Source organism: Danio aesculapii, chromosome 20, assembly GCF_903798145.1.
Source record: "Danio aesculapii chromosome 20, fDanAes4.1, whole genome shotgun sequence".
NCBI classification, from domain to species: domain Eukaryota; kingdom Metazoa; phylum Chordata; class Actinopteri; order Cypriniformes; family Danionidae; genus Danio; species Danio aesculapii.
Window position 1 is genome coordinate 1590220 of NC_079454.1, and position 27007 is coordinate 1617226.

A 27007-nucleotide genomic window follows, 5' to 3' on the forward strand; every position below is an offset into this window, starting at 1 on the left:
TCGGCGGGCCGAAAAAGGCCGGACGCTGGCCCCAAGGAAGCCCCGCTTTGGCCCGATTACGCCCCGGAAGTGATAGTGGAAACGCGACTGGCCTTGGCTCGCTCGCTTTAGGCGCGATAGTGGAAACGCGGCTATTGTATGCAGAACCATAGAGCTTTATCTATAAATAAAGTATAATTGTGCAAACTGTGATGTTCATAACTGAAAGCTACGGCGCGTTTGCTGGCCTCACGCATCGCACAGCCCTGTCAGTCAGCATATAACCTTAAAGAGTTAAACAAATAATTATTAAAATTCAATTCATTTTCTTTTCGGCTTAGTATTAATTAGTGGTTGACACAGTGGAATGAATCAGCGTATAAGTAGAGGACAGAAACGAGCCAGACAGTGATGTGTGAATTGTTGAGTGGGCCAAATAAAATTTAAAAAGTCAGTATTTTTAGTGTGTACTTATTATTATTTTGCTTTTATTCTTGCCATAATAAAAAAATATAATTGTAAAGCAACCCATGTTGTGTTGTCATTAACATTTTACTTTAATACTGTCTGAGATATAAACAAAAGCAAGTGATGCAGCAAAGTTTGATTTATAAGATCTTAAATGGTTATAAAAATCTGTATAATTATTAAAAAAAATTATAAAAATAATTAGTTTAAAATCTTGAATGATGTTAATGATATGACGTAGTTCCGGAAACTTCCTACTTCTCTGTTTATCCGTCTAACTTTACAGTGGGTTTTTTTGACCGACCCCTGACGTTTTAAAGAGCCTCGTCCGTTTCGTGAGGTGCACAATGTGGCGCCAGGCGAAAGTAGAAATCAGCCTTAAGATGTTTGTTTGTTTGTTTGTTTGTTTGTTTTCCCTGTAGTTCAGTAGTGCATCTAACCTGTCTTTAGTACTGTTCAATTTGAATACATTTATTTCACCACTAATTTTAGGATTTTAAATTTCCTCTTTATGTTTATATGTGTTTTTGATATTGTGAGGTCTTAAATTTAATACTTAACAGTCTTAAAAAGGTCTTAAAACATCTTAAATTTGACATTATATCTGCTGAAACCCTGGTTAAGACTTGTTAGAACTAGAAATGGCAAAGAGATCAGATTTCGGGGCATTCGTACAATTTTTCACGTGTCCTTGTGCTCAGGGATGCATGCAGCTTTGCTCGTTCTCTTTGTTGTGTTTGTTTCCTTTGGGTTAACTGAAACAACAGCTCAGACACAGATGCATGCAGACGGAGGAGCTGACTTCCTGCTGCTGATATTTAAATGCACTGAACTCAACTGTAGGGACAGGCCCGATTGAGAATGAACCACACAAACAAACACTATCAGCATGTCTATCTGTTCATCTTTCGGTATATCTATCAGTGTGGCAGGTCTGGGCATTTCACTTTATTTCTAGAAGTAGCCGGTGTGCTTGAAACAATGCATGCTGGGATCGTTTTTATTATTATACATTATTTTTGGAGCTTTGGTGTTGTCGCCTCTTCATATATAATTTTAAAAGCATTTAATAAATATTTGACCTCTTTCTCTGTTCACAGATATTGCAGTGGTTGAATTGACGGACGCGTTTCGGCAGCCCTCCCTCTTCTATCATTTGGGTGTGAGAGAGAGCTTCTGCATGGTCAACAACATCATCCTTTACTGTGATCACGACTCCGACTCCCTGCAGTCTCTTCAGGTCAGACGCTCTTTTATTTCAGCGTCACTAAATTCAGGAGACTCTACATAACAGGTTCAGTGATAGGCCTCGTGTCTTTTATATTCTACCAGACTGAAGTTTAAGAACGTTATAGGGGTATGAAATGAAAATGTCCTGTTAAATTACAGGTCATCCAAGACCTAGGTTTTTCCTTCAGCGTTTTGAACTGAATCCCTGCTCCTTGGGGATTCTTACAATGGCAGTTTAATGGTGACAGGTTTTTAGATGGAAAATAAACACATACAAAGGAGTCACTGCCATTAGATGAATCATTAGACCATTAGATTCAATTATTAAATGTAGGGGTGGGCAGTACACCGGTGTCATAGTCATCACCGGTGTGACATTGCGCCACGACATGGATTTTCTAATACCGTCAATACCGTAATAAATCAATTATGCGCCTTGAACGGCTGCATTTACATCAATAATAGCTAATTCTAAATAATAAGGCATTCAATTTTCTTCAAACGTTCAGTTGTGGTCTGAATACATGTCCTTATACTACAGGGCTCGAAATTGCAACCATTTTGGTCGCATGAGCGCCCGAAATGTAATCTATGCGCGCTCATAATATATTTGGGAGCATTTGTGTGTCTGAATATAATGGTTGTAGTGCAATCTGATTTGATTTTCTCTAAAAACTTGCTGAATCGCTCTACCCTGCTGCTGTATTGGTTCATATTAGCTGTCAGTCACTCAACGCTTCCCGCTGTCAGATAACAGGGAGCTTTTGTTACTGCAGGAAATGCAAACGGCTGAAGAGTGAAAAGTGCACAGGTTTGCAAACCTCACCTAAAGTTATAATAATAATAATAATGGCGCAGATGACAGCGATCATGACATGAGGTAAATGTTGATCCGCCAGCTGAGATCAATCGAGTGTTTTAGGAGAAGGTGCCTGAATCTCGATGCGTTGCATTCACCGTGTGTTCAGCGCAAATGTCCGCTAAATATAAAATATAACACTGTACACATCATCGCCAAAGAAACTCACCTTTATTAAGTTTACACTGAAACTACAGCTCATAACAAAGAGCGGAATTGCGCTGGTGGTCATCATGAGAATCCTGCTCTGTCTGCTCATAAATTGGTGCGGCTGACTCGCCTGCTTTATTCCACCAACACAGAGAAATTGTTATGAAGCGGACAGGAGACAGAGGTAAGGAAACGTTAGGGTGTTTATTAAATGACAACAAGGAGCACATGAAGGATAGCCAGGAGGATCAGGAATGATGTTGGGGTCTTTTCCTCCGTGGCTGGGTAACAGGAATACACGAGGATGGACAGCACACACCAGATACAGCTGACAGAGGATGACACAGACTTGGAAGGACTGGAAGACAGGACGATTCGGGAGGACCAGGAAGACTAGGAGGAATACAAAGAGAACAGGTAAGTAAATCGTTTGTTTTAGCTGAGGATGACTACGCTGAGTGGTCGCTCAGTTGTCCGCTTTCGTCGAGACGAGCCCGGACAATGAGCGACTGGAGTGCTGTGCTTTTATCTGGTGCTCGTGAATGTGATGCAGCTGTGTGCTCATTAGAAGTCAGGTGATGGTGATCTTCGTGAGTGGGGATCGTGAGAGCCTGACCAATCCGTGACAGTACCCCCCTCCCCAGGGCCCGCTCCTGAGGGCCGACACCTCCGACGCCGTGGTGGTCTCCCTCTGCCTCTAGGCGCTGGGAACTCAGGGTGGCTCTCATGAAACTCCACCATGAGACTAGGATCGAGAATATCAGCTCTGGGAACCCATGTCCTTTCTTCGGGGCCGTACCCTTCCCAGTCCACCAGGTACTCCAACTGGCCACCACGACGTCGGGAACGCAAGATCTCCTTCACTGCGTAGACGGCTCCTTCTTCTAGGAGCAGTGGAGGAGGGGGTTCCTCTTCGTGGTCAGGCTCTGTGGAGGGAAGAACAGGATCGTGATAGGGTTTCAGGAGTGATACGTGGAATGTAGGGTGAATACGGTAGTGAGAGGGTAATTGTAGTTTGTAGGTGACGGGGTTAACCTGTTCCACGATGGTGAAGGGACCAACAAATCGGGGACTTAACTTGCGAGAGGGCAGTCGCATGCGTATGTCCCGGGTGGATAGCCACACCTTTTGTCCGGGTGTGTATCTGGGTTCTTCAGACCTTCTTCTATCGGCGGTTACCTTGCTTCGACGGACTGCCCTCTGCAGATGTTGATGAGCCTCGTCCCAGACTCTCTCGCTCTCCCGGAACCAGTGATCCACTGCGGGGACATCAGATGGTTCGCCATCCCAGGGAAAGAGCGGTGGTTGGAAGCCCAGGACGCACTGGAATGGCGTGAGTCCGGTGGAGGGTTGCCGCAGTGAATTTTGGGCATATTCTGCCCAGCCCAAATACTGGCTCCAGGAGCTCTGGTGACCACTGCAGAAGGTCCTCAGGAACCGTCCCACCTCCTGAATCTTCCTCTCTGTCTGCCCGTTGGTTTGGGGATGATATCCAGAAGAGAGGCTGACGGCCACACCTAGGAGCTTGAAGAAGGCTTTCCATAGACGTGAGATGAACTGTGGACCTCTGTCCGACACAATATCTTCTGGAATACCAAATGACCTGAAGACTTGATTAAAGATATTGTCGGCTGTTTCAAAGGCTGTGGGAAGACCTTTCAGAGGGATTAGTTTGACAAACTTTGAGAATCTATCTACGATGACTAGAATACAGGTATTACCTTCTGACGAAGGGAGGTCAGTGATAAAGTCCACTCCTAGGTGTGACCAGGGACGGTTCGGAATCGGCAAGGGATGGAGCTTTCCAGCGGGTAGATGACGTGGGCTCTTGGATTGGGCACAGTCCTTACAGCCCTGAACATATTGCCTCACATCCCTTGCCATGTTTGGCCACCAGAATCGTTGGGATACTAGCGAGAGAGTATTGTTGATCCCTGGATGTCCAGTGCCTAGCGAGGTATGTAAGGAGTGGATCAGATCTACCCGGTGTTCAGGTGGTATGAACTGCCGATGAGGAGGGCATCCCGGCGGAGCAGGGGCTTCCGGAGTGGCAACGACTGGAGGAGCGTTCCAGGTGATCGGACAAATGGAGATGTGTTCGGGAAGAATCTTCGTTGGGAGTTCTTCATGATCGTGATGCTCGTGTAAACGAGAGAGAGCGTCTGCTCTTAGATTCTTGGGTCCTGGACGATAGGAAATGGAGAAATCAAAACGTGAGAAGAAAAGTGACCATCTGGCTTGACGTGGACATAGTCTCTTGGCCTCTTTGATATATTGGAGGTTTTTGTGATCTGTGATCACCTGGAACGGATGTTTGGCTCCCTCCAACCAGTGACGCCACTCCTCCAAGGCTAGCTTGATTGCTAGAAGCTCCCTGTCTCCTATGCTGTAATTCTGCTCCGCCGGGCTCAACTTCCGAGAGAAATAGGCACAGGGATGCAGTCGGGGCGGTGTATCATGATGTTGGGATAATACTGCCCCGACGCCGGTGGTGGATGCGTCCACTTCCACCACGAAAGGAAGATTTGGGTCAGGATGAGTCAGGAGTGGGGCCCTTGTGAACTCCTTCTTAAGAAGGCGGAAGGCTGCGGCTGCTTCTTTGGTCCACTCCAGTCCTTTGGGTTTACCCTTGAGGAGATTAGTGAGAGGTGATGTAATCCTGCTGTAGTCCTTGATAAACCGTCTATAAAAGTTAGCAAACCCAAGAAACCTCTGGAGCTCCTTAATGGAAGTGGGTTCTGACCAGGATAGAACAGCCTCAATTTTCTTCCCATCCATACGTATACCGGTTTGGTCAATGATGTATCCTAAGAAATGAATCGACTTCTGGTGGAATGAGCATTTCTCCGCTTTGAGGTAGAGGTGATGTTCTCTCAATGTGTGTAGGACCTCCGCAACGTGTTGGCGATGTTCGGCCTCACTCCGGGAGTAAATGAGGATGTCATCTATGTACACTATTACAAAGTGGTGAAGAAACTCCCGGAGGACTTCATGAATGAAGTTTGGAATACGGAGGGGGCGTTGACCAGACCGTAAGGCATGACCTCATATTCATAGTGGCCAGTAGGGGTCACGAATGCTGTCTTCCATTGGTCCCCCTCACGTATTCTTATCAGATTATACGCGCTGCGGAGGTCCAATTTAGTGAAGACTTTAGCTTCTCGGAGCTGTTCCAAAGCGGCTGGTACCAGAGGAAGGGGATATCGGTATTTTACTGTACCGTTATTTAGGACCCTGTAGTCGATGCATGGACGCAGCCCTCCGTCCTTCTTGGCCACAAAGAAGAAGCTTGAGGCGGCTGGTGATTTTGAGTGACGTATGTACCCCTGACTCAGAGCCTCCCTTATGTAATCTTCCATTGCCTGATTCTCTGGAAGCGAGAGCGGGTAGATCCTACCTCTTGGCAACTGGGCATCTGGAACTAGGTCGATCGCGCAGTCCCATGGCCGATGCGGCGGTAGCTGGGAAGCTCTCTTGGGGCAGAAGACATCATGAAAGGAGCTGTACTCCTTAGGAATGTGGATAGACTGCTTCTCAGGAGGACTCTCGACCGATGTTGTAAACAAAGAAATGGGGTTCCGACCTTGAAGAGGGAGATTTGGAAAACAGGTAGGTGTACATCCAGATCCCCATTTCTTTATCTCTCCTGTGCCCCAAGAGATGATGGGATCGTGCTTCACCAGCCACGGGCGCCCTAGAATGATGTCCATATTTGCACCCTCCAGAACCAGAAATTGAATCCTCTCTTGATGTAACAACCCCACTTGAAGAAGGATGTCTTCGCATTGTCGATGGATACGGGTCGAAGATCGAGTGCACTGGGTTATCGGTTGTATCTGGTATATATGCGAGGACGCCTCAGTACGTAGGTGGAGTTGACGACAGAGGGATTGGGAGATGAAGTTCCCTGCTGACGTCAGTCTTCCAGACTCTATTATCATGGGTTCTGGTTCTGGAGAGGCTGTTGACTCAGGCGATTGGAGGAGTGCAGACGAGGGGGTGATGGTGTCCTGTTGATAGGAACGGAGACGATCGGAACATCGGAGAGAATGTTGGATGAATCTCTCCAGACCCATAGTATCATCTAATGTGGCCAGCTGGATTCGGAGAGTGGGTTCCAAGCCGAGCCGGTACGTGGTCAACAACGATCTCTCATTCCATCCACTTGCAGCTGCTAGAGTGCGAAACCGGAGAGCATATTCCTGTGTAGATAGAGTACCTTGCTTTAGATGATACAGCTGCTCTCCAGCGGCTACTTCCCCATCAGAACGTCCAAACACCTCTTTGAAATACTCCGTGAAGGTAGTGATGGAATTCATGACCGGCCCGGCTTGGTTCCAGATCGTCTCAGCCCATTTAAGTGCAGGTCCAGAGAGTAGTGATACGATGTAGGCGATCTTTGACTTATCTGTGGGATATAGAGAAGGTTGCATTTCGAATATGAGGGAACATTGTAACAGAAAACCATTGCACTCCCCCGCTCCGCCTGAGTAGGGCGCTGGTCGGGCCATGGGACTGGAAGGAAGGGCCGAAGAAGAAACTGTGGAGGCGGAAGTGCTCGGTGCTGGTGGTGCGTTGGAAAGTGGAGCTGGTGGCTGTAGAATCCGCTTCAACTGGTCCACCAGCTCTTGAAAGTGATCGGGGGTGCTCATGTTGTCGTCGTTATTGGTCCGGGCTTCTGTTATGAAGCGGACAGGAGACAGAGGTAAGGAAACGTTAGGGTGTTTATTAAATGACAACAAGGAGCACATGAAGGATAGCCAGGAGGATCAGGAATGATGTTGGGGTCTTTTCCTCCGTGGCTGGGTAACAGGAATACACGAGGATGGACAGCACACACCAGATACAGCTGACAGAGGATGACACAGACTTGGAAGGACTGGAAGACAGGACGATTCGGGAGGACCAGGAAGACTAGGAGGAATACAAAGAGAACAGGTAAGTAAATCGTTTGTTTTAGCTGAGGATGACTACGCTGAGTGGTCGCTCAGTTGTCCGCTTTCGTCGAGACGAGCCCGGACAATGAGCGACTGGAGTGCTGTGCTTTTATCTGGTGCTCGTGAATGTGATGCAGCTGTGTGCTCATTAGAAGTCAGGTGATGGTGATCTTCGTGAGTGGGGATCGTGAGAGCCTGACCAATCCGTGACAGAAATGAAGATCAGCTCATAACGAGACTGAGCATTTACAATGACCCAAACCAAAACTTTTAAAGAGTGATAGAAGTGAGACTTTCTTTTGTCCGTTCTTCCTTGAGATGTATATTATTTTGCTATTAAAGTAATACCATGATATTATACCGTCACCGTTCAAAAGATGAAAAATACCGTGATATTAATTTTAGGTCATATCGCCCACCCATAAATAAATGTTTTCCTGAAGAATGAAAGTCACATCTTGGATGACCTGTGGGTGATTCAATTAACAGGACGTTTTCATTTTGGCTTTCCCTTTAACTGCTATGTATTTGTTATGAATTTTATGCTCATTTTATGGAAATAGTAAAGTCAGGAACACTTTGAAATGACAAACACACACAAATAACATGAAAGACATGATGAAGAGAATGTAGTGACCACTAAGAATCTTTTCTGATCAAAGTTTTTAGCCAATGTTCGGTTTCGGCTAACAGTTTTCATGTCATTGTATATATATATAGTTGTATAACAGAGCAAGGAAATCCCATGATTTCCTGTTATATTTGTTTTATAAAATCTTTAATATCTTATCTTTTGCTTGGCTAAACAATTTGTTTAAAAAAATTCATTAAAAACTGCTCAGTATTGTTAGTCCCAGTACATACAGTTGTAGTCAGAATTATTATCCCTCCTCTTTCCTCTTTTCCACCCAATTTCTGTTTAACGGAGAGCAGATTTCTTCAACACATTTCTAATCATAATAGTTTTAATAACTCATCTCTAATAACTGATTACTCTTTGCCATGATGACAGCACATAATATTAGACTAGATATTCCTCAAAATACTAGTATTCAGCTTAAAGTGACATTTAAAGGCTTCACTAGGTTAATTAGGGTAAAGTTAGGGTAATTAGGCAAGTCATTGTGTAATGATGGTTTGTTCTGTAGACTATCGAAAAAATATTGCTTAAGGAGGATAAAATATTGACCTTAAAATAGCGTTTAAAAAATAAAAATAGCTTTTATTCTAGCTCAAATAAAACAAACAAAACGTTCTCCAGAAGAAAAAATATTAAAGGAAATACTGTGAAAAATTCCTGAAAAAAAAAAAGTCACAGGAGAGTAAATATACTGCTGAGGGTGGCAAAGTGGTGCAGTGTTTAACACTGTGGCCTCACAGTAAGAAGGTCTCTGGTTTGAGCCTCAGCTGGGTCAGTTGGCATTTCTGTGTGGAGTTTGCATGTTCTCCACGTGTTGGCGTGGGTTTCCTCCGGGTGCTGCTCCACAATCCAAACACATGCGCTATAGGGGAGTTGAATAAACTAAATTGGTCATAGTCAATGTGCGTGAATGAGTGTGTATAGGTGTTTCCCAGTCCTGGGTTTTGGCTGGAAGGGCATCCGCTGTGTAAAACGTATGCTGGAATAGTTGGAGGTTCATTCCTCTGCATGTGTCGCCCTCTGAAAAATCAGAGACTAAGCTGAAGGAAATTGAATGAATGAATATACTGCTGTCCAATGACTTGCCTAATTCCCCTAACTTTACCTTAATTAGTTAAGCTCTTAAATGTCCCTTTAAGCTGTATAGAAGTGTCTTGAAGAATATCTAGTCTAATATTATTTACTGTCATCATGACAAAGAGAAAATAACTCAGTTATTAGAGATGAGTTATTAAAACTATTATGATTAGAAATGTGTTGAAGAAATCTCTATTAAACACTTTGGAAAATTTAAAAACAATTCCCTTGGAGAGCTAATAATTTTGTCTTCAACTGGACATAAAACCTATAAGTCATTAGATTTTGTAAAGTTGGACATTTTCCTGCATCAGCATCGTATCCGTATTGAAGAAATGAAAAGTACTACTGCGAAATGATTGTTAAGAAAATTAATCAGAGTGAGGTGACATATCATCTGAGAAATGATCTCTAGTATCTGCTGCATTATACTAACAACCACAGCAACCACCAGCCGGACACCAACAATTCAATTCAGTTCACCTTTATTTGTGTAGCGCTTTTACAATGTAGATTGTGTCAAAGCAGCTTCACATAGAAGATTATAGTAAATTAAAACAGTGTAGTTCAGTTTGTAGTGTTTAAGTTCAGTTCAGTTCAGCTCAGTTTAGTGTGGTTTAATAATCACTACTGAGAGTCCAAACACTGAAGAGCAAATCCATCGATGCACAGCTCTACAGATACTGAACCATGCAAGCCAGTGGTGACAGCGGAGAGAGAAAAACTTCACCAATTGGCGAAAGTGAAGAATTAAAAAACCTCGAGAGAAACCAAGCTCAGTTGGACACGACCATGTCTCCGCTGGCCAAACGTCTTGTGCAGAGCTGCAGTCTAGGCGCTGGAGGCTGGAGAAGACTTGTGCAACAATGTGCATATAGATCCAGAAAAACCCATTATGACCCATTATATGGATATGTTTAGTTTTCATAGAAAATCATAGACAAAAAGCACAAAACAGAAAGTATAATTCATCTAGATCAGTGTTTCTCAACCACGTTCCTGGACGACCACCAACACTGCATGTCTCCTTTGTCTGTCACACCCATGACAGGTGTTTCAGTCTCTGCTGATGAGCTGGTGACCTGAATCAGCTGTGTTTGGTTTAGGAGACATGGAAAATGTGCAGAGCTGGTGGTCCTCCAGGAACGTGGTTGAGAATACTGATCTGGATGATGGAATAAAGCACTTTTTTTTGTTTTATAAGAAACGTCAGATTGTCTGATAGGATGTTGATGCAGGAGCTTTTCTTGCTGGGCAAAATCCCAGTGAACATCATGTTGTGAAGTCAATATTCATTCATTCATTCATTTTCTTTTCGGCTTAGTCCTTTAGTTAATCAAGGGTTGCCACAGCGGAATGAACCGCCAACTTATCCAGCATTATGTTTTTCCGGCCGCAATTCATCACTGGGAAACACCCATACACTCTCATTCACACACATACTCTGCGGACAATTTAGCTTCCCTAATTCAGCTATACCACATGTCTTTGGACTGTGGGTGGAACCGGAGCACCCGGAGGAAACCCACGCCGCCCAAGTTGTCAATATATTTATTGTAAATGTACAAACATGTTAATTAAATGATGGATTTAGTCCGTTAGAGAAACGCTTGTAATCTAGTGAGCAAATATGAGCTCACGCTGCCGTAGGATTGATGCTTACTATTAATACTAGTTGCATAATTTGCAGCGCATCACTTTAATCAGAGTGATCTCCTGTAAAATGAATTGTAGGCAGGCATTATTGTCATGGAGATCCTCTTGGCTGGGTCAAACACCTCTATTGCTGCTTTACATTAGTAAGTGGAATTCTGCCAGGCGAGTGAGGAGTGAATTACATAATGTCAGATATGTTTAGAAGAGCTCTTTAATGCAGTGAGTTTGTCACTAGGCAGAAATTTAGTGGAGGATACTGAAATATTTAAAGCGAGACTATCTTGCTTTTGGTTAGTATTGATACTGGTCTCCTTTCCCCAGCGGAGAGATGAATAATTCAGAATAATATGAAGTTTTTAACACTTGTTTTACAGTTTTTTATGATGGCTATGGCAGTTTTTTTAATACATTTAACAAGTTTGCTAAACTCTAACACACACCTAACACACACAATTGTCAAAACAGTTAATTTCATGCTCAGAATCACACATTGTAAACTAAACACTGAAACTAATGATCAAAATACAGTAATAAACCAACACAATACATCATGTCTAACAAAACACTGCACACATGTTTCAAAATCAAGTAGTTCTTCAAAACACTGACACATGTTCTCTTCCAACAGGAAACAATAGCCGCATTTCCACTATCGGGCCAGTGCGAGCCAGGGCTTTAATCGGGCCAGGCCGGGCCAGTAGCCCGGGAGGTTGAGAAATGAGGCCGAAATCATGTCGCGTTTCCACTGTCGGGCTAGTTGCTCGCAGCGCGTCACGCAAACACCGCCCCCAGAACGTCCCCCGAATCAAACGTCACACAACCCGTCACACAACCCGCCCACTTCAGCGGGAACAAAAAACTCAAATTATAACCACAAACACAACCTGGCATCACTACGAGAGCTGGAAGATGGAGAACACCGAAGCCATTGCTTTTTTACTGTTTGTGGTCTGTTGGTGTAAGGCCAGACAGCGAAAACTCCGCCTTTGTACGTAACCCCGCCCCGAAGCCCCAGTTGGCCCTCCTTGGCCCAAGGTATTCGGCGGGCCGAAAAAGGCCGGACGCTGGCCCCAAGGAAGCCCCGCTTTGGCTTGATTACGCCCCGGAAGTGATAGTGGAAACGCGACTGATCTTGGCTCGCCCTGGCTCGCTCGCTTTAGGCGCGATAGTGGAAACGCGGCTATTTAGTCCATCAGAACACACTGACAAAAAAACACTAGCATCAGCTGACATTTTTTCCAGCCGCAATTCGTCACCGGGAAACACCCATACACTCTCATTCACACACATACTCTGCGGACAAGCTTACCTAATTCAGCTATACAACATGTCTTTGGACTGTGGGTGGAACCGGAGCACCCGGAGGAAACCCACGCCAACACAGGGAGACCATGCAAACTCCACACAGAAAGCCTGAGCCTTGAACCAGCAACTCACTGTGCCATCGCACTGCCCAAGTTGTCAATAGATCAAAATACATGAATAAACTTACACAATACATCATGACTAACAAAACACTGCACACATGTTTCAAAATCAAGTAGTTCTTCAAAACACTGACACATGTTCTCTTCCAACAGGAACATTTAGTCAGTCATAACACACTGACAAAAAAACACTAGCATCAGCTGACATTACAGAACCTGCATTATTTTCTGTGTCAGCTTATATCTTATTACCTTACCTTACCTTATATCTGAAGCCTCTCTACAGTTTAGTGTTGTTGGGTTTAGTTAATGCAGGCATTTTGTTTCTTTTGCTGCAGAAATTCAATACAAAATATGAACGACCATCTCAGAGTAGCTTTATAAACTGTACAGGTTATGTTAAAAATAAAATAGAGAGACAGAATTGCTGCAGTACAGACTTCATTAAAAGAACACCACTGCAAGATGTACAAACAGAAAAAGCACCGCAGTTATAATAAAAAAACTAAGTAATTATTCTGCCAGGTCTTCTGCATTTGCCCGGCTTCTTCTTCTCTGGCCTGGCATGGTAACTGTGGCCCTTTAGCCTATTATGTTTCTCCCACAGAGACATCTTTTCGCCAAGTCGAAGCCAGCCTTGTCAACATAGATAGTTTCATGCACTGAAAAAAATGATTCAAAGATGATTTACTCAATTTTTTTTTACGTTGAGTGGTTATAAACAATTTTTTCTTAACACTGCGCTGATAAACCTTTTAACAGTAGTATGTTATAGGAGGAAATGTTCATACGTCAAAATAGGTACATTGTGCTTTTAACAGTTCAATAAAAAGTGTTGAGATAGGGGTGTTAAAAGCCTGGAAATGTAAGGTCAAGTTGGGCACTGCAGACTACAAAGCAGCTCTCGTAATATGTAAAACGGCAGGAACGGAACTTCAAATAAACTTAAATGAATATAAATATATGCAGACATATAAATGTTACAAAATCACAGCAGAATTACCTTTGCTACATACGAATAAACATTTTTAAAATGCATTTAAACTCTTAAAGGGACAGTTCTGCCAAAAATGAAAATTGTCTCATTATTTTTCTCAACCTTGACCTGTTCCAAACCAGATTGAGTTTCTTTTTTTTTTGTTAAACACAAAGGAGATATTTGAAGAATGCTGGAAATCACTTCCAGTACCCAGTGATGCAAAAATAGCACCAATTAATATCGAAACTGAACATGTTTAATGTTACTAATGTTGTGTAAAAAATAAACATGAATTTGATTGATTAATTTAAAGGGGACCTATTATGCCACTTTATTCAAGATGTAAAATAGCCCTCTGTCTCTAGAGTGTGTGTGTGTGTAGTTTCAGCTTAAAATACCCCATACATAATGTTTTATAACTCTCTGAAACTGACCCTTTTAGGTTGTGACCCTAATTGTGGCGTCTTGGTGACTGTCGCTTTAAATTCAAATGAGATTGCTCTTTTCAAAAGAAGGCGGAGCTGCAAACAAGACTCAAAAAGATTGGAGATTCAAAAACAAGACTGACATCCTATGCTAATGAGGGAGAGATGTGCACTAGTGGGCGGGGCTTTCCCCCTCTGATGACACGTACAAAGAGAGAACGTCAATCAAAGTGTTTCTGCAGACTGTTTTCATCAAGTCTGATTATAAACAATACAATTAATACATTTTGACCATTAGAAGCTGCTTATATTCACACACTGCTGACACACAACTGTGTGTAAACCCCATATAAAAGTGATTTTTGCATAATAGGTCCCCTTAAAAAATCCCCAGTCTATAGTTTGTTTATGCATCAAGTCAGATAGAGAAGTGGTGGTGTATACACCTAAACTCATTCATGTCTGATGTTTCTCATTTGCAGGATGTGATATGTCAGAAGAACATGGTAAGTGTCTTCACTCACTCACTCACTCTCTGCTTAATCGCTGTCTTTTCCCAAAACGTTTGCCTCTTTTGTTCATTTAGTGCTGTTACTCGTTTATTAATGCATGCAGACCTGACCGCTTTGACCATTCTTAGGGTTTGGTTATGTTGGGTGATGTGCAAATGTAAGGATTATAATTCAGGCAGTTTATGACACTCTGATACCTTCTGTATTGTACTGTACAGTGGGACCAGGACCCTAAACGGCTGTCAAATAAAATTTAAAGAACATATATTTGTAAATTGCATAGCTCTGTAGCTATCGAATGTTTTAGTAATTGATAATTATTATTGTACATTTATTATTGTGCATTATATATGTACATTTGCAATATATTGATCATTTTATTAAACTGCACAGTCCCTGCTAAAATTAAAAGTGCCTGGGAGTTTGAGTTGGGTGAAAAGTTTGAGGTTGACTGGTGGGCAAAGGCTGTTGACAGAATCTATTCAAGTTCAATATGTGCCCGGCTTTCACTCATACAGTTTAAAATATTCCATAGGGTTCATTACTCCAAAGCTCTGTTCTCTAGGTTTTATCCTAATGTGGATGACAAGTGTGACAGATGTCACATGTCACCCTGCAACTTGAGTCATATGTTTTTTTTCTGCCCAGTACTACAAAACTACTGGAATAATTATTTTGAAACCTTGTCAAAAATATTCCAAACTAAAGTGTATATCTGTCCCACCACTGCAATTTTTGGTGTCCCCAAGGATTGGACCCGATTTACATTTAAACAGTTAGAGGTACTTGCCTTTACCTCATTATTAGCTAGACGACGGATCTTATTTCTGTGGAAGTCGTCTAAACCACCAAGTGTTTCACAGTGGCTTGTAGACACCATGTACTTTCTGAAGGTAGAAAAGATCAGATGCTCTCGCTCTGCCGATTACACATCTTTTTACGATAAATGGCAACCCCTCATAACTTACTTTCAGTCGCTTATAAGTTTGTCCACTGATTGTATTTTTCCAATTCATTGACAAGACCTCCTCCACCCCCCCCTTTTCTTCCCCCCCTACTTTTATCATGTTTTTATTTATTTATTATTATTATTATTTTTTACTATTATTATTTTATTTATTCCTTTTTATTTAATATTGTTGCTGTTATTATTGTCATGTTATTTATCATATTTTTTTATATATAAATGTTTTATTGTTCTGTCACAAAAATTGTGGAAAGTCTTTCACTATGTCTGTCATATCAGTAATTTATGTTCTTTTCACTCAATAAATAAAAAAAACAAACAAACAAAAAAAAAACTGCACAGTCCAACTGTTTACTACTGTTTGATTATCAGCGTTCATATGCACTGTTGGTTTTAATAGTGTTTTCTTCTGTTTGCTCTTATCCAGACATGCGCTGCTAACTACACATTCATCCCATACATGGTGACGCCTCAGAGTAAGGTGTACTGCTGCGAGAGCAGTCTGATGAAGGGTTTGAGTGAACTGATGCAGCCCAGCTTTGAGGCCCTGCTGGGGCCCATCTGTATGCCTCTGCTGGACAGACTCACGCAGCTGCTCACCAGCTGCAAGTCCAACACTTGGTGAGATCCTCTCCTCTCTTCTGCATTTAGTCCCACTGTTAATACGCACTCATTAAAGGAGGTCATGCAAATGCTTTCTTCTTTATCACTGAATGGGTTCATCATGAGTGTTTGGAATGCACTTGTATACAGTTGAAGTCAGAATTATTAGCGCCCCTGTTTATTTCTTTAACTGATTTCTTTTCTCTTTGTCATGATGACAGTAAATAATATTAGACTAGATATTCTTCAAGACACTTCTATACAGCTTAAAGTGACATTTAAAGGCTTAACTAGGGTAATTAGGTTAACTAGGCAGGTTAGGGTAATTAGGCAAGTTATTATATAACGATGGTTTGTTCTGTAGACTATCAAAAAATATTAGCTTGAAGGGGCTAATAATATTGACCTTAAAATGGTGTTTAAAAAATAAAAAACTGCTTTTATTCTAGCCGAAATAAAACAAATAAGACTTTCTCCAGAAGAAAAAATATTATCAGACATACTGTGAAAATTTCTTTGCTCTGTTAAACATCATTTGGGAAATATTTAATAAAGAAAACAAAATCAAAGGGGGGCTAATAATTCTGACTTCAACTGCATATATAAACAATGGTTAAGAGTTTATTTTTTATGGTTAAGAGTTATTCATTTTTATTTTTGTTGATCTTTTATCTTTCTTAGAGAGCAGAGCATGTTATTAAAGATGCCCTATAATGAAAATCTGGATAGTCTTCTAGTAGTGTTGTTAAAAGTATTCACTTCGTTTCCAATCTGTACTGAAATGTCCCCCTAACATTTGAGCGATGTTGAGTGCGTACTTAAACATGGCTGATTGACCATTGTGTTCAAGTACTCAACAGAAATGACTGTGATTACTCATAAGGGTCATCAGTTTACCACTTCTGTTCACCAAGTGCAAACACAGATTCATGAGTACATCTTATAATACATGTAATGCCTTATTAAGGTTTGATGTATAATTTGGGTCTATTTTGATAAAGATATCAAACATGAACCAGTTGAGATTTGCTGTAATGAATTCTGAATAATCTGGTAAAAGGTAGGAACGAAGTACATCCAGGAGGGTTTCTATTGCAGAATAAAGCCAGATATGAAGTGAAACGAAAGAACCAAAATAGCTAATGGAGTATACAATAACCTGAGCAATAATCAGCCAAACATTAATAAAAACAGACACAAGTTGCAGCCTGACAGATGAACAGATACACATGTTAGTATATGAATGTGAACATGTTCACTGATGGTCACAGTGACTCTTGTTTCCCGAATGAGCCTGTGTTATTCAGCGGTTGTTATCTCAAGATAACATGCATTGGAATGTTTATACTGACCCAAAAGATTCGAGTATTCCAGATAGCCGTGTAATAGTTGTTAACAGTCAATATTTTCGCAATGTTGCAGTGACATTGTAGATTATGAAATCTGTGGCTCTGACAGTGGTGTGTGGCATTGTGTCTGATTCCCAGGGAAAAGGTGAACTGATAAGATGTGCAGCTTGAATGTAATGTAAATGGCTTGAGATAAAAGCACCTCGTGGTTAAAGATTTGGTCACATCACACACAGCGAAGCAGTTTCTTCAGTAAGTGTCATGCGGTGATATATTTATCTGGAATCCCCCAGTCTGCAAGTCTAAAAACTCTGGAAAGGAACATCTAGATGAGCACATGTAATGTTCAGCTGAAAGCGCCAGCATTGATATTTAAAATGGCCCTTGCCTCTTAGTATCATTGCATTTGCCAGACTTTTTATTTGAGCATCCATTTTTCAGTGAGATAAATCCTTGGAGGAAATTCTAGCCAAAAACTGCCTACTTGGTAAGGAAAAGACTAAAGCAAAGTCACTTTGAGTCAGCTTTTTTTAATCTCTAACTAAATAAACGGCGCTATTGGTCATATGTTTAGAAACGTTTAGATTTGACATGATGGTAGCATCAAAGCCTAACTAAAACACAGTTACGGTGCAGTTTTTATGCAGTTTAAGTCAGAAATATTCGCCCCCCCTTTCAATTTTCTTTTCTTTTTTTAATATTTCTCAAATGATGTTTAACGGAGCAAGGAAATGTTCACAGTATGTCTGATAATATTGTTTCTTCTGGAGAAGATCTTATTTGTTTTATTTGGACTAGAATAAAAGCAGTTTTTAATTTTTATGAACCATTTTAAGGTCAACGATGCTTAAAAGTTAAGGTTAAGATGCATTTTCCTTTGCTTTTGTCTTGCCGGTTTTGATCCACGCCTTGTTTGTTTGTTTATGTTGTATGCTTCCTGCCTTCTGACCACTCCTCTGCTATCTGACTTCGACTCTGTTACTACGACTTATTTCAGCTAGAATAAAAGCAGGTTTTAATTTTTTTAATCCATTTTAAGGTCAATATTATTAGCCCCTTTAGGCAATATTTATTTTCGATAGTCTACAGAACAAACCACTGTTATACAATGACTTGCCTAATTACCCTAACCTGCCTAGTTAACCTAATTAACCTAGTGAAGCCTTTAAATGTCACTTTAAGCTGTATAGAAGTGTCTTGAAGAATATCTAGTCTAATATTATTTACTGTCATCATGGCAGAAATCAGTTATTAAATCTATTATGTTTAGAAATGTGTTGAAAAAAATAAACTAAGGGCTAATTATTCTGAATCCAACTGCACAGGGTGGAGGCAAAGCACTAGAGTGATAACAAAGCATGTTAATGAAGTAAGCAGTTAAAGGGACTCCCGCCCTGATCTAATCAACAAAACTGTGCCCCTCAGACATCCGCATTACTACAGAGACAAAGGAATGTCTCTAGATCTAAGATTTTGCGTTGAGGATATCATCTTTCAAAGGTTAGGACAGGGGCACCTATAAATCTTTCAAGACAAACAGGTGATCTGGCTGGAGACTGGAGAGGACAGGCCTGGCTGAAACCTTTGGTCTTATCAAATAAACTGCTTGTCATGAAAACAGCATTTTCAATGTATTTCAACATGCTGCACATTATTTGTTTAAAAATACCAAAAATATATTGTGGATCGTGACACTGAAGACTTGGAGTTGCTAAACAAATGTGCTAAAATCAGCTTTGAGTCAGAGGAATGAATTACACTGTAACGTATTTAGAGTTCATTACTAAAGATTAAAAGAAATGCCCATTTCTCGCTAACATTTGAGCGCTAAAATGAACAGAAATTACTGGGATTGGCTGTGAAGGTCATCAGTTTTACCACTTTTTTTTTTCTGCTGTTCACTAGAGTTGGGTATCGTTTGGGGTTATTTGGATACCGGTGCTAAATCAATGCTTTTAAATTGGTACTGTTACCAAAACCAGAAAATCCGCGTATCTGTTCCCACACAACTGTGCTTAAACCCTTTATAAAAGTGTTTTTTGCATAATAGGTCCCCTTTTTTCCCAATTCTACCCCTTAGGCCTTGCCCAATTGTCTTTAGCTTGAAGTTGTAGGGCTAAGGGGAAGGGGTAGATAAACTTCAAACTGAGATTTTTTTTTAAACCAAGGGGTAAGAAAATGTCACAGAACACACCGGGCACAATAGCAGGACAGCTGCACACGGAGGTTAGGAGATCCACAAATTAGGATTTTATTGTCATTATTATGAATTTTTACAAACAACAAGCATGTTTTAATACATTCATAATCGCGCTCGTGTTTTACCATCATGCTTAAAAAAAACAAACACACAAAATAATAAAAACGCTAAATTTGACTATCTATAATCCACGATCATAACTCCTGTACAGCAGTCCCACAACATTCTGACACTCGAATCCCCTATCACAGGGGTCACCAATCTCGGTCCTGGATGGCTGGTGTCCCTGCAGGATTTAGCTCCAACTTGCCTCAACACACCTGCCTGGGTGTTTCAAGTATACTTAGTAAGACCTTGATTAGCTCATTCAGGTGTGTTTAATTAGGGTTGGAGCTAAAATCTGCAGGACACCGGCCCTCCAGGAACAAGTTTGGTGACCCCTACCCTATCAGAAAAGTCTAGTGGCAGGGAATGAGCTGTTTACAGTGTCTGCTGTAATGTTAATGTTGTTTTCTTGTGTTTATATTGATGAATATGGCCACTGTTTAAAGACACAGTATAGTTACGATCTTATTGTCACATTATATTATTAAGCAGGTCGCACACCAGAAGCGCAGCTCGGCGGTGCGCCGCATAGTGCCATGCTGCACCATACATTTCAGAATTCTTTTATAATTGTTTTTTTAGGGGGTTTTAACCTTTAATGGATAGAATAGTGCGGAGAATTGACAGGAAATAGTTGGGAGCAGAGAGAGGGGAAGGGTCGGCAAAGGACCTCGAGCCGGGAATCAAACTCAGGTAGCCGTGAGCACCATGGTGCTATATGTCGGCGCACTTAACCACTAGGCTATTGGCGCCGACACATTCCACAAGTCAGCGGCTGTCCGCGGCGCCCAGCCACGACTCAGGACACTGTTCATATTCCTGCTGCGCCACAGAGCGCCATCTGATTAGTTTCATGTTAAATATCATGCAAATGTGCGCATCTGGTGTGTGATACTTTAAACTGTCATGTGTGGCGCTTCCGGTGTTCGACCTGCTTTATGATAACTACATCGTCACCTTCAGTGATTTCCTGAAGATAAATACCAAAAAAAAGGCAACTGGAATAACTACAGCAGTCGCCATCGTCTGATCTCATATGAAGCAAGAGATCACTATGACATATGATGACGTGTGCAGGTGCTGTAGTGCTGTCTCAATTCTTAGGGGTAAATTTTGAAGCCCTTCACACTGTCTTTCAAGGGCCAAGAGGAAGGGGTACAAAGATAGAATTGGGATTGGGCCTAAGTCTATGATGCTAGCCCAGCTGGGAATTTGTTTTTCAGAGTATTTCAACTCTAACAGCAACATTTCTTTTTTCTGTGTGTTTGTTCAGCCAGTACTTTCGTGAGACCGTCCTGAATGAGATTCGTAAAGCACGTGAGCTTTACACTGGAGCAGAGCTGGCGGCAGAGCTCCGGCGGATACAGCAGCGGCTCGACAACGTGGAGTGTCTCTCAGCAGACGTCGTCATTAATCTCCTCCTGTCATACAGAGATATTCAGGTAACTGCATCACAACACCTGCAGCTGCTTTCAAATACTACATTTCAGGCCTTAAAAAGTCGTTAATTCACTGAAATATTGTGATTCACTGGGTATTGTGATTACTGCTCTAAAATATGCTCTTTTTAAATGTCGGGGTAGAAACTTTTTTCCCATTGAACACAATATATTTTATTTTAGGAAGCATTTACAAGATTTTGGAGCTGTAAACATGTCTTTCTGATTCTGATGTCAGGGTAAATAATTACAATAAATCATTGATTTCTGCTGTTTTTATTAGTTTTAAAAGCACAGATTTCTTTACATCTTGAAAAGGCGTCTTTGGAGATCTTTACTGTTGATATACAGTAAGACACTGCACTGTTCAGGTCTATAGCAGTGTTTCCCAACCCTGTTCCTGAAGGCACACCAGCAGTACACAGTTTCAACCTCTCCCTAATCAAACACACCTGAATCAACTCATTAGAACATTAGAAGAGACTTTAAACCTGAAGTTAATGGGTCAGATGAGGGTGACCAGATCCAAAATATGTACTGCTGGTGATAATATGTTTGTCAGATGTTTGGTGAATCGTGGGCTGACCGGTAGCTTTTAATGTGGATCGTCCATTGCTGGTGGAGATACTGTTGCCTTAAAAAAATGTCTTTGACAACATGTTAAAAAAACATATACAGTTGACGTCAGAATTATTAGCCCCCCTGTTTATTTTATTCCCCAATTTCTGTTTAACAGAGAGCAGATTTCTTCAACACATTTCTAATCATAATAGTTTTAATAACTCATCTCTAATAACTGATTTATTTTCTCTTTGTCATGATGACAGTAAATAATATTAGACTAGATATTCTTCAAGACACTTCTATACAGCTTAAAGTGACATTTAAAGGCTTAACTAGGTTAATTAGGGTAACTAGGCAGGTTAGAGTAATTAGGCAAGTTATTATATAACGATGGGTTGTTCTGTAGACTATTTTTTGACTTTTCCAAACATCTGTAAACCTTGAAAATGGTTATCGCCTACTGTGAGGCAGGGCAAACACCAAAAAGCACACCGTTATGTGCTAATAAAAACGTTATGTGTGTTGCGTTAACTAGAAAGGCTAGTGTAATAACACTGTTTATTTTGGCTTCAAATGATCTATGATATTTTAACCCCTGTCAGGAGCATGTAAAGATGTGAGATGATGCGTGAAATGTGCAAAGATATGTGTCCATCAAGCACTGTTTACTTGGAGCCTCCTCCACCCAGAGGAGCCCTCCTCACTGTGACGCAGAACAGACGTTTATCCGCCGCTGACAGACTAGTCTCACCTGTACTCGTCAACTATATTTACATCTTAAGCACGTTTCTAGTCTGAAAGGTGAGACAACATGCAAATATCTGCTTTGTAAGCTCTGGAAATTCTTGCCCCAAATTCATTCGTAGTAACTGCAAGCACAATGTTAATAAAAATAAATATATTTCTGTTCACGTTTGTTAAGTAGAGTCTTGAGAGGACAACTTAATTGTTTTATGTTCAATCCATTTAAATGTGTAAGTTAACCTAATTCTTTAATATTGTCCCAGCAGTGTGTAATAGGGATGCACGATCCCAATACTTGTATCGAATATCGGTTCGATACCGCATGTTTTTGCTGTATTGGGTATCGGCCAGCTGGTTCCGATCCAAATGCGATCTTGCGCGTGTGCTATATTCTGTGTTTATAAGCCAACCAAGCCATGAAGGTAGCCTATTATAAGGCACTAGAACGTTGTCATGTAGGCCTGCTATATCCCAAATGTTCAGGGAGGTCCATGTTCTGAAGCCGTTCTACAGTTTAATGTGAAGCACAGATGAATATTCACATGGTTAAATTCATGTCCAGTTCAGTACTTCCCGCCACTGCGCCTGTCAGTCATTCTTTATTCATTCACAATTCAAGCTGTGTGTCATCTTCATGACAACTTAAAGAACTTCCTCCAAGATTATTTGTTCCTGTTAATAGAAGTAATCAGTGGAGAAATCAGAGGGAATAGCCCCGCCCACTAGTGACCATTTCTCTCTCATTAGCATAAACAGCCCTGAGTGAGAAGCAGCCGTCTGTCCATCAGAGTGTTTGAACTAAGAGGATTATAAATGCGATTATAAATGAGTTTGAGATAAACAGCAGAGTCTCCATAGATCGTCTTCTGCTGAGACACTTCACATTTTCAGTTTTTCACAGATAACGATACCACTCTTTTGAGTCTGCCGCTATTCTGACACATATGTATTGTTATGCACTCAATTTAGACAATTTAAAGGTGATTTTCTTAATATTTAGATTGTCAAATAGGTGTATATCAGCCAAATATCATCCAAACAATCCAAACATCAATGTAAAGCTGTTCATCTTTCAGATGATGCCTAAATCTTACATTTTAAAAAGGTTTACACATGACTGGTTTGGTGTCCACTGTCAGAATCAGTGTGATTAGCTCTGGATTATATAAACCATCAAATATTCCAAATGCCATGTAATGTTAGTTCTGATATTTTCAGTGTGTTACGACATATACAGAATAAGCCGCTGTACTGTAGCGTTCCCCCGAAGACGTCACAGCGAGGTGCGGAGCTCCAGTTTGACTGCAGTAAATCTTTGAAGAGCTCAGTGTGTCTCTAAGCTTGGCTCTGCTTCACGCTAGCTGCCTCTTCTTTACCCACCGAACGCAGGCAGGCAGTTTTGTAAAGACAAAATTGTTATTAATCAGCAAAATATAAAAGAATAATCAAACTTTTGCTTGAATTTATTTATTTATGCGTCTAACCCTTTATAGGATACTCACTGAAATGCTCATTAAACAATCCCAGGAGTGTTACTGCGGGTTATTACAAGACATTTATATTATAATATGATATTGTAACCAATGTCAATGAAGTTAGCACATATGGTTCTCCACCCGATAAAGGGTTAAAGTAAAGTTGCTTATATTGTTGGGACTGTTAGCTGCCTGTGCTGTTAAAAATTAATGAATGGAGAATAGGAAGTCATAAATGTGCTAAAATAACTTTGACACACCTCGGCTGTAACTGAATATATGATAAATGACACTTAACTGCAGGGTTTGAACTCCTACAATTATGGTCAAGGCATTTTTACTAAAAGCACTAATAACCTAAAGGTGTCCTATTATGCAATAATGACTTTTATAAGGGGTTTAAGCACAGTTGTGGGGCAACAGTCTGTGAATATAGCCAGCCTGTAGTGGTAAAAATAAATTAATTGTATTGTTTATAATCAGACTTGATAAGAACAGTCTGCAGAAACACTTCGATTGACATTTTCCCTTTGTACGTGTCATCAGAGGGGGAAAGCCCCGCCCACTAGTGACCATCTCTCCCTCATTAGCATAAACGAGCCCTCTTTTTGAATAGAGCACAATCTCATTTAAATTTAAAGCGACAGGGTCAGTTTCAGAGAGTTAGAAAACATTATCTGTGGGATGTTTTGAGCTGAAACTTCACACTCAGACTTTAGGGACATCAGAGGCTTATTTAACATCTTGTAAAAATGGGCATAATAAGTCCCCTTTAAATCCATTTTCAACCTTTTCTTTGCAGCTCAAAGTTGATCACTGATGTAAACCAGCTGAAAGAGCGGTTTGTTCATGGACTGTGCTGTAGAAATTATACTGTAGTGTAGTGCATAATACATGAACTTTATTCTGAAGCTTCAGAGCAAGACAAAACATTTAAAAGGTCTAATGAAATATGCATGTTTCTGTGATTACTGATACAATGCATACTCAGATCAGACTCAAACAACAATCTAAAAGGATATAATTCATATTCTAGCGCCTTTACTTTGAGTGAAGTCTAAAACTAGTGTACTCACAAATAGGGCTGAGCGATATGGGCAAAAAATCAGATCTGTGTATTTTTAGGAGGAATTTTTAGTACACGATATATATCCGGGATTTTCCTATAAATGGTTAGTTGAGAGTTAAAACCTTTATTAAAACTTTACTAAACAATTTATAAGCAAAATATAATTCAAACACAGGGGTTTCCCTTCCTGTTTACAAATATACAGCTGCACAACAAATAACCGCTGCACATAATCTTTAATAAATAAGTACAGTACAGGTTTTTTCTTCTGCTTAACACTGTTGCACAACATTTCAAATTATAATCAAAATCTTTAATAAATAAAAACAGTACAGGGTTTTTCTTCTGTGTAACACTATGGTGTACAACATTTCAAATTATAAACAAAATCTTTAATAAATAAAAACAGTGTAACACTAACACTATACACAACTCTACTGTGCTGTTGTGCAAATAACAAAGTAAACAGATCCATTAAACACAGCTACATAGAGCAAAAAAACAGCACACTTAAATAGTAACACAACAAAAGCATTGCAGGATAGAAAAGAACCACATTAATGTAAATATGAAACAGTATTTTATAGGTTTATATAATTTATAGGGCTGTCAAATGATTAAAAAAAATAATTAATCACACTTTTTTTTTGTAATTAATCATGATTAATCTCGAAACGCCGTATTTATTTCAGAAATAAAAACACAGGCATGTAAAGTGCCATTTGAATTTCAACACAATGAATGCCAATAACAAACAAAAATGATTTGCATGTTGGATTCTAAATGGACTACAAAAAAAAAATCCAATATACAGGCATTGCAAATATGGAAAATGGAAAATTATTATGATAGTGAAGTATTGAATGCAAACAACTGTACTCATTGTAAAGTGGTATTGCTGACCGCTGTTGAACATTATTTATAAAGTAGAAACAAACTTGCTTAGTCCTCCTTTACATTTAGCCAGTTGCTAATACAGTCCAGTCTGTTGACATTATCAGGGGACAATGTGGCCAAGGGGTACATCAGAGGCACGTACCAAAGACTATAGACTTCTTACAGGGACTTTGTGCACACCATGTCTAAACATTCAATTCTAAACAGCTTTGAGGGATACGGACACCGCAAAGACTATAGAATACATAGAGAATGCCTTAAAGAGACTTTGAACAGTCAGCGATGTCAGGAGTTTGCTCTTGTTGCTAGGAAACACACGCATGCACACATACACACAACGCAAGCAGTCCAGCGCACCTGGTGAGCGACTGATCCCTTCAGATTCATCAACACGCATGATCGCGTTCATCAAATTTGCTTAAACTAAACGTTCTAAAGTACGTCTGTATTTTACAAGCAAAGATTCTGGCACAGCAACGTGAAAAGCTTTACAAAAGTTGCGTGTGGGGGGAAACACGCCAAACTTAATGAAACATTTGAGAGCTCATGGAAGTAGATTAAAGGTAGAGGAATGGGCAGTCTTTGACAGCTTGCGACGTCATCTGGCACTTTCACTGAGTATATTTACATGGACACCAATACTCTGCTTTAATGATTAAGATAATACTCCTATTAAGAGTTTACCATGTAAGCAGTGATTTTTAATTACCTTAAAGGATCACGTGAGTCCCGAAATGCGGAGGTTTTTCTTTCTGTTCACCATGCGGTATCAAATTCCATTAAAACAGCACTCTTCCAGCAGTCCTTACTTCATATTATCATCCAATTATTGTCACGAGGCATGAACAGTATGTTGCTGAATGAGAGTGAACTCCAGTTAAAGTCTAAAGATTAAAAATGAAGCACCCGAAATTGCATGAAACGCTGGAGGAAACGCTGGATAGCCTGGTGATGCGATTGTTTTATACTGAAACTTTCCTTCTAAAAGCGCTTCCTTGGTCTTATCCATATTTCTTTACACGTTAAACACACGTCAGCCACAACAGGAAATAAAAAAAACTGCAACTGCGTTAATTTCGTTGTTTTTTTTTACGCGTTAAATATTAATCGTGTGCGTTACGCGCTAATTTTAACAGCTCTAGTGATTTATAAACAACAGTTAAATCAGCTGTATGTTTTGTTAGTTACACATTTACTTTTGAACATTTTCATTTTGAACAAATCTTTTGTTTGACTCGTGGAGTGAATCCTTCATT

The 27007-nt window shown here is 40.5% G+C and overlaps 1 protein-coding gene across 2 annotated transcripts in view; it reads left to right on the plus strand.

The window, feature by feature from the left end:
• Positions 1-27007, plus strand: part of map3k5 (mitogen-activated protein kinase kinase kinase 5) — an 83167-nt gene that overhangs the window by 13225 nt on the left and 42935 nt on the right. For both annotated transcript variants that reach the window (XM_056480671.1, XM_056480672.1), the window contains exons 2-5: positions 1548-1687; positions 14310-14333; positions 15734-15927; positions 20837-21005. In XM_056480671.1, the coding sequence (XP_056336646.1) occupies positions 1548-1687; positions 14310-14333; positions 15734-15927; positions 20837-21005 (527 nt within the window). The remainder of the gene's footprint in view (positions 1-1547; positions 1688-14309; positions 14334-15733; positions 15928-20836; positions 21006-27007) is intronic.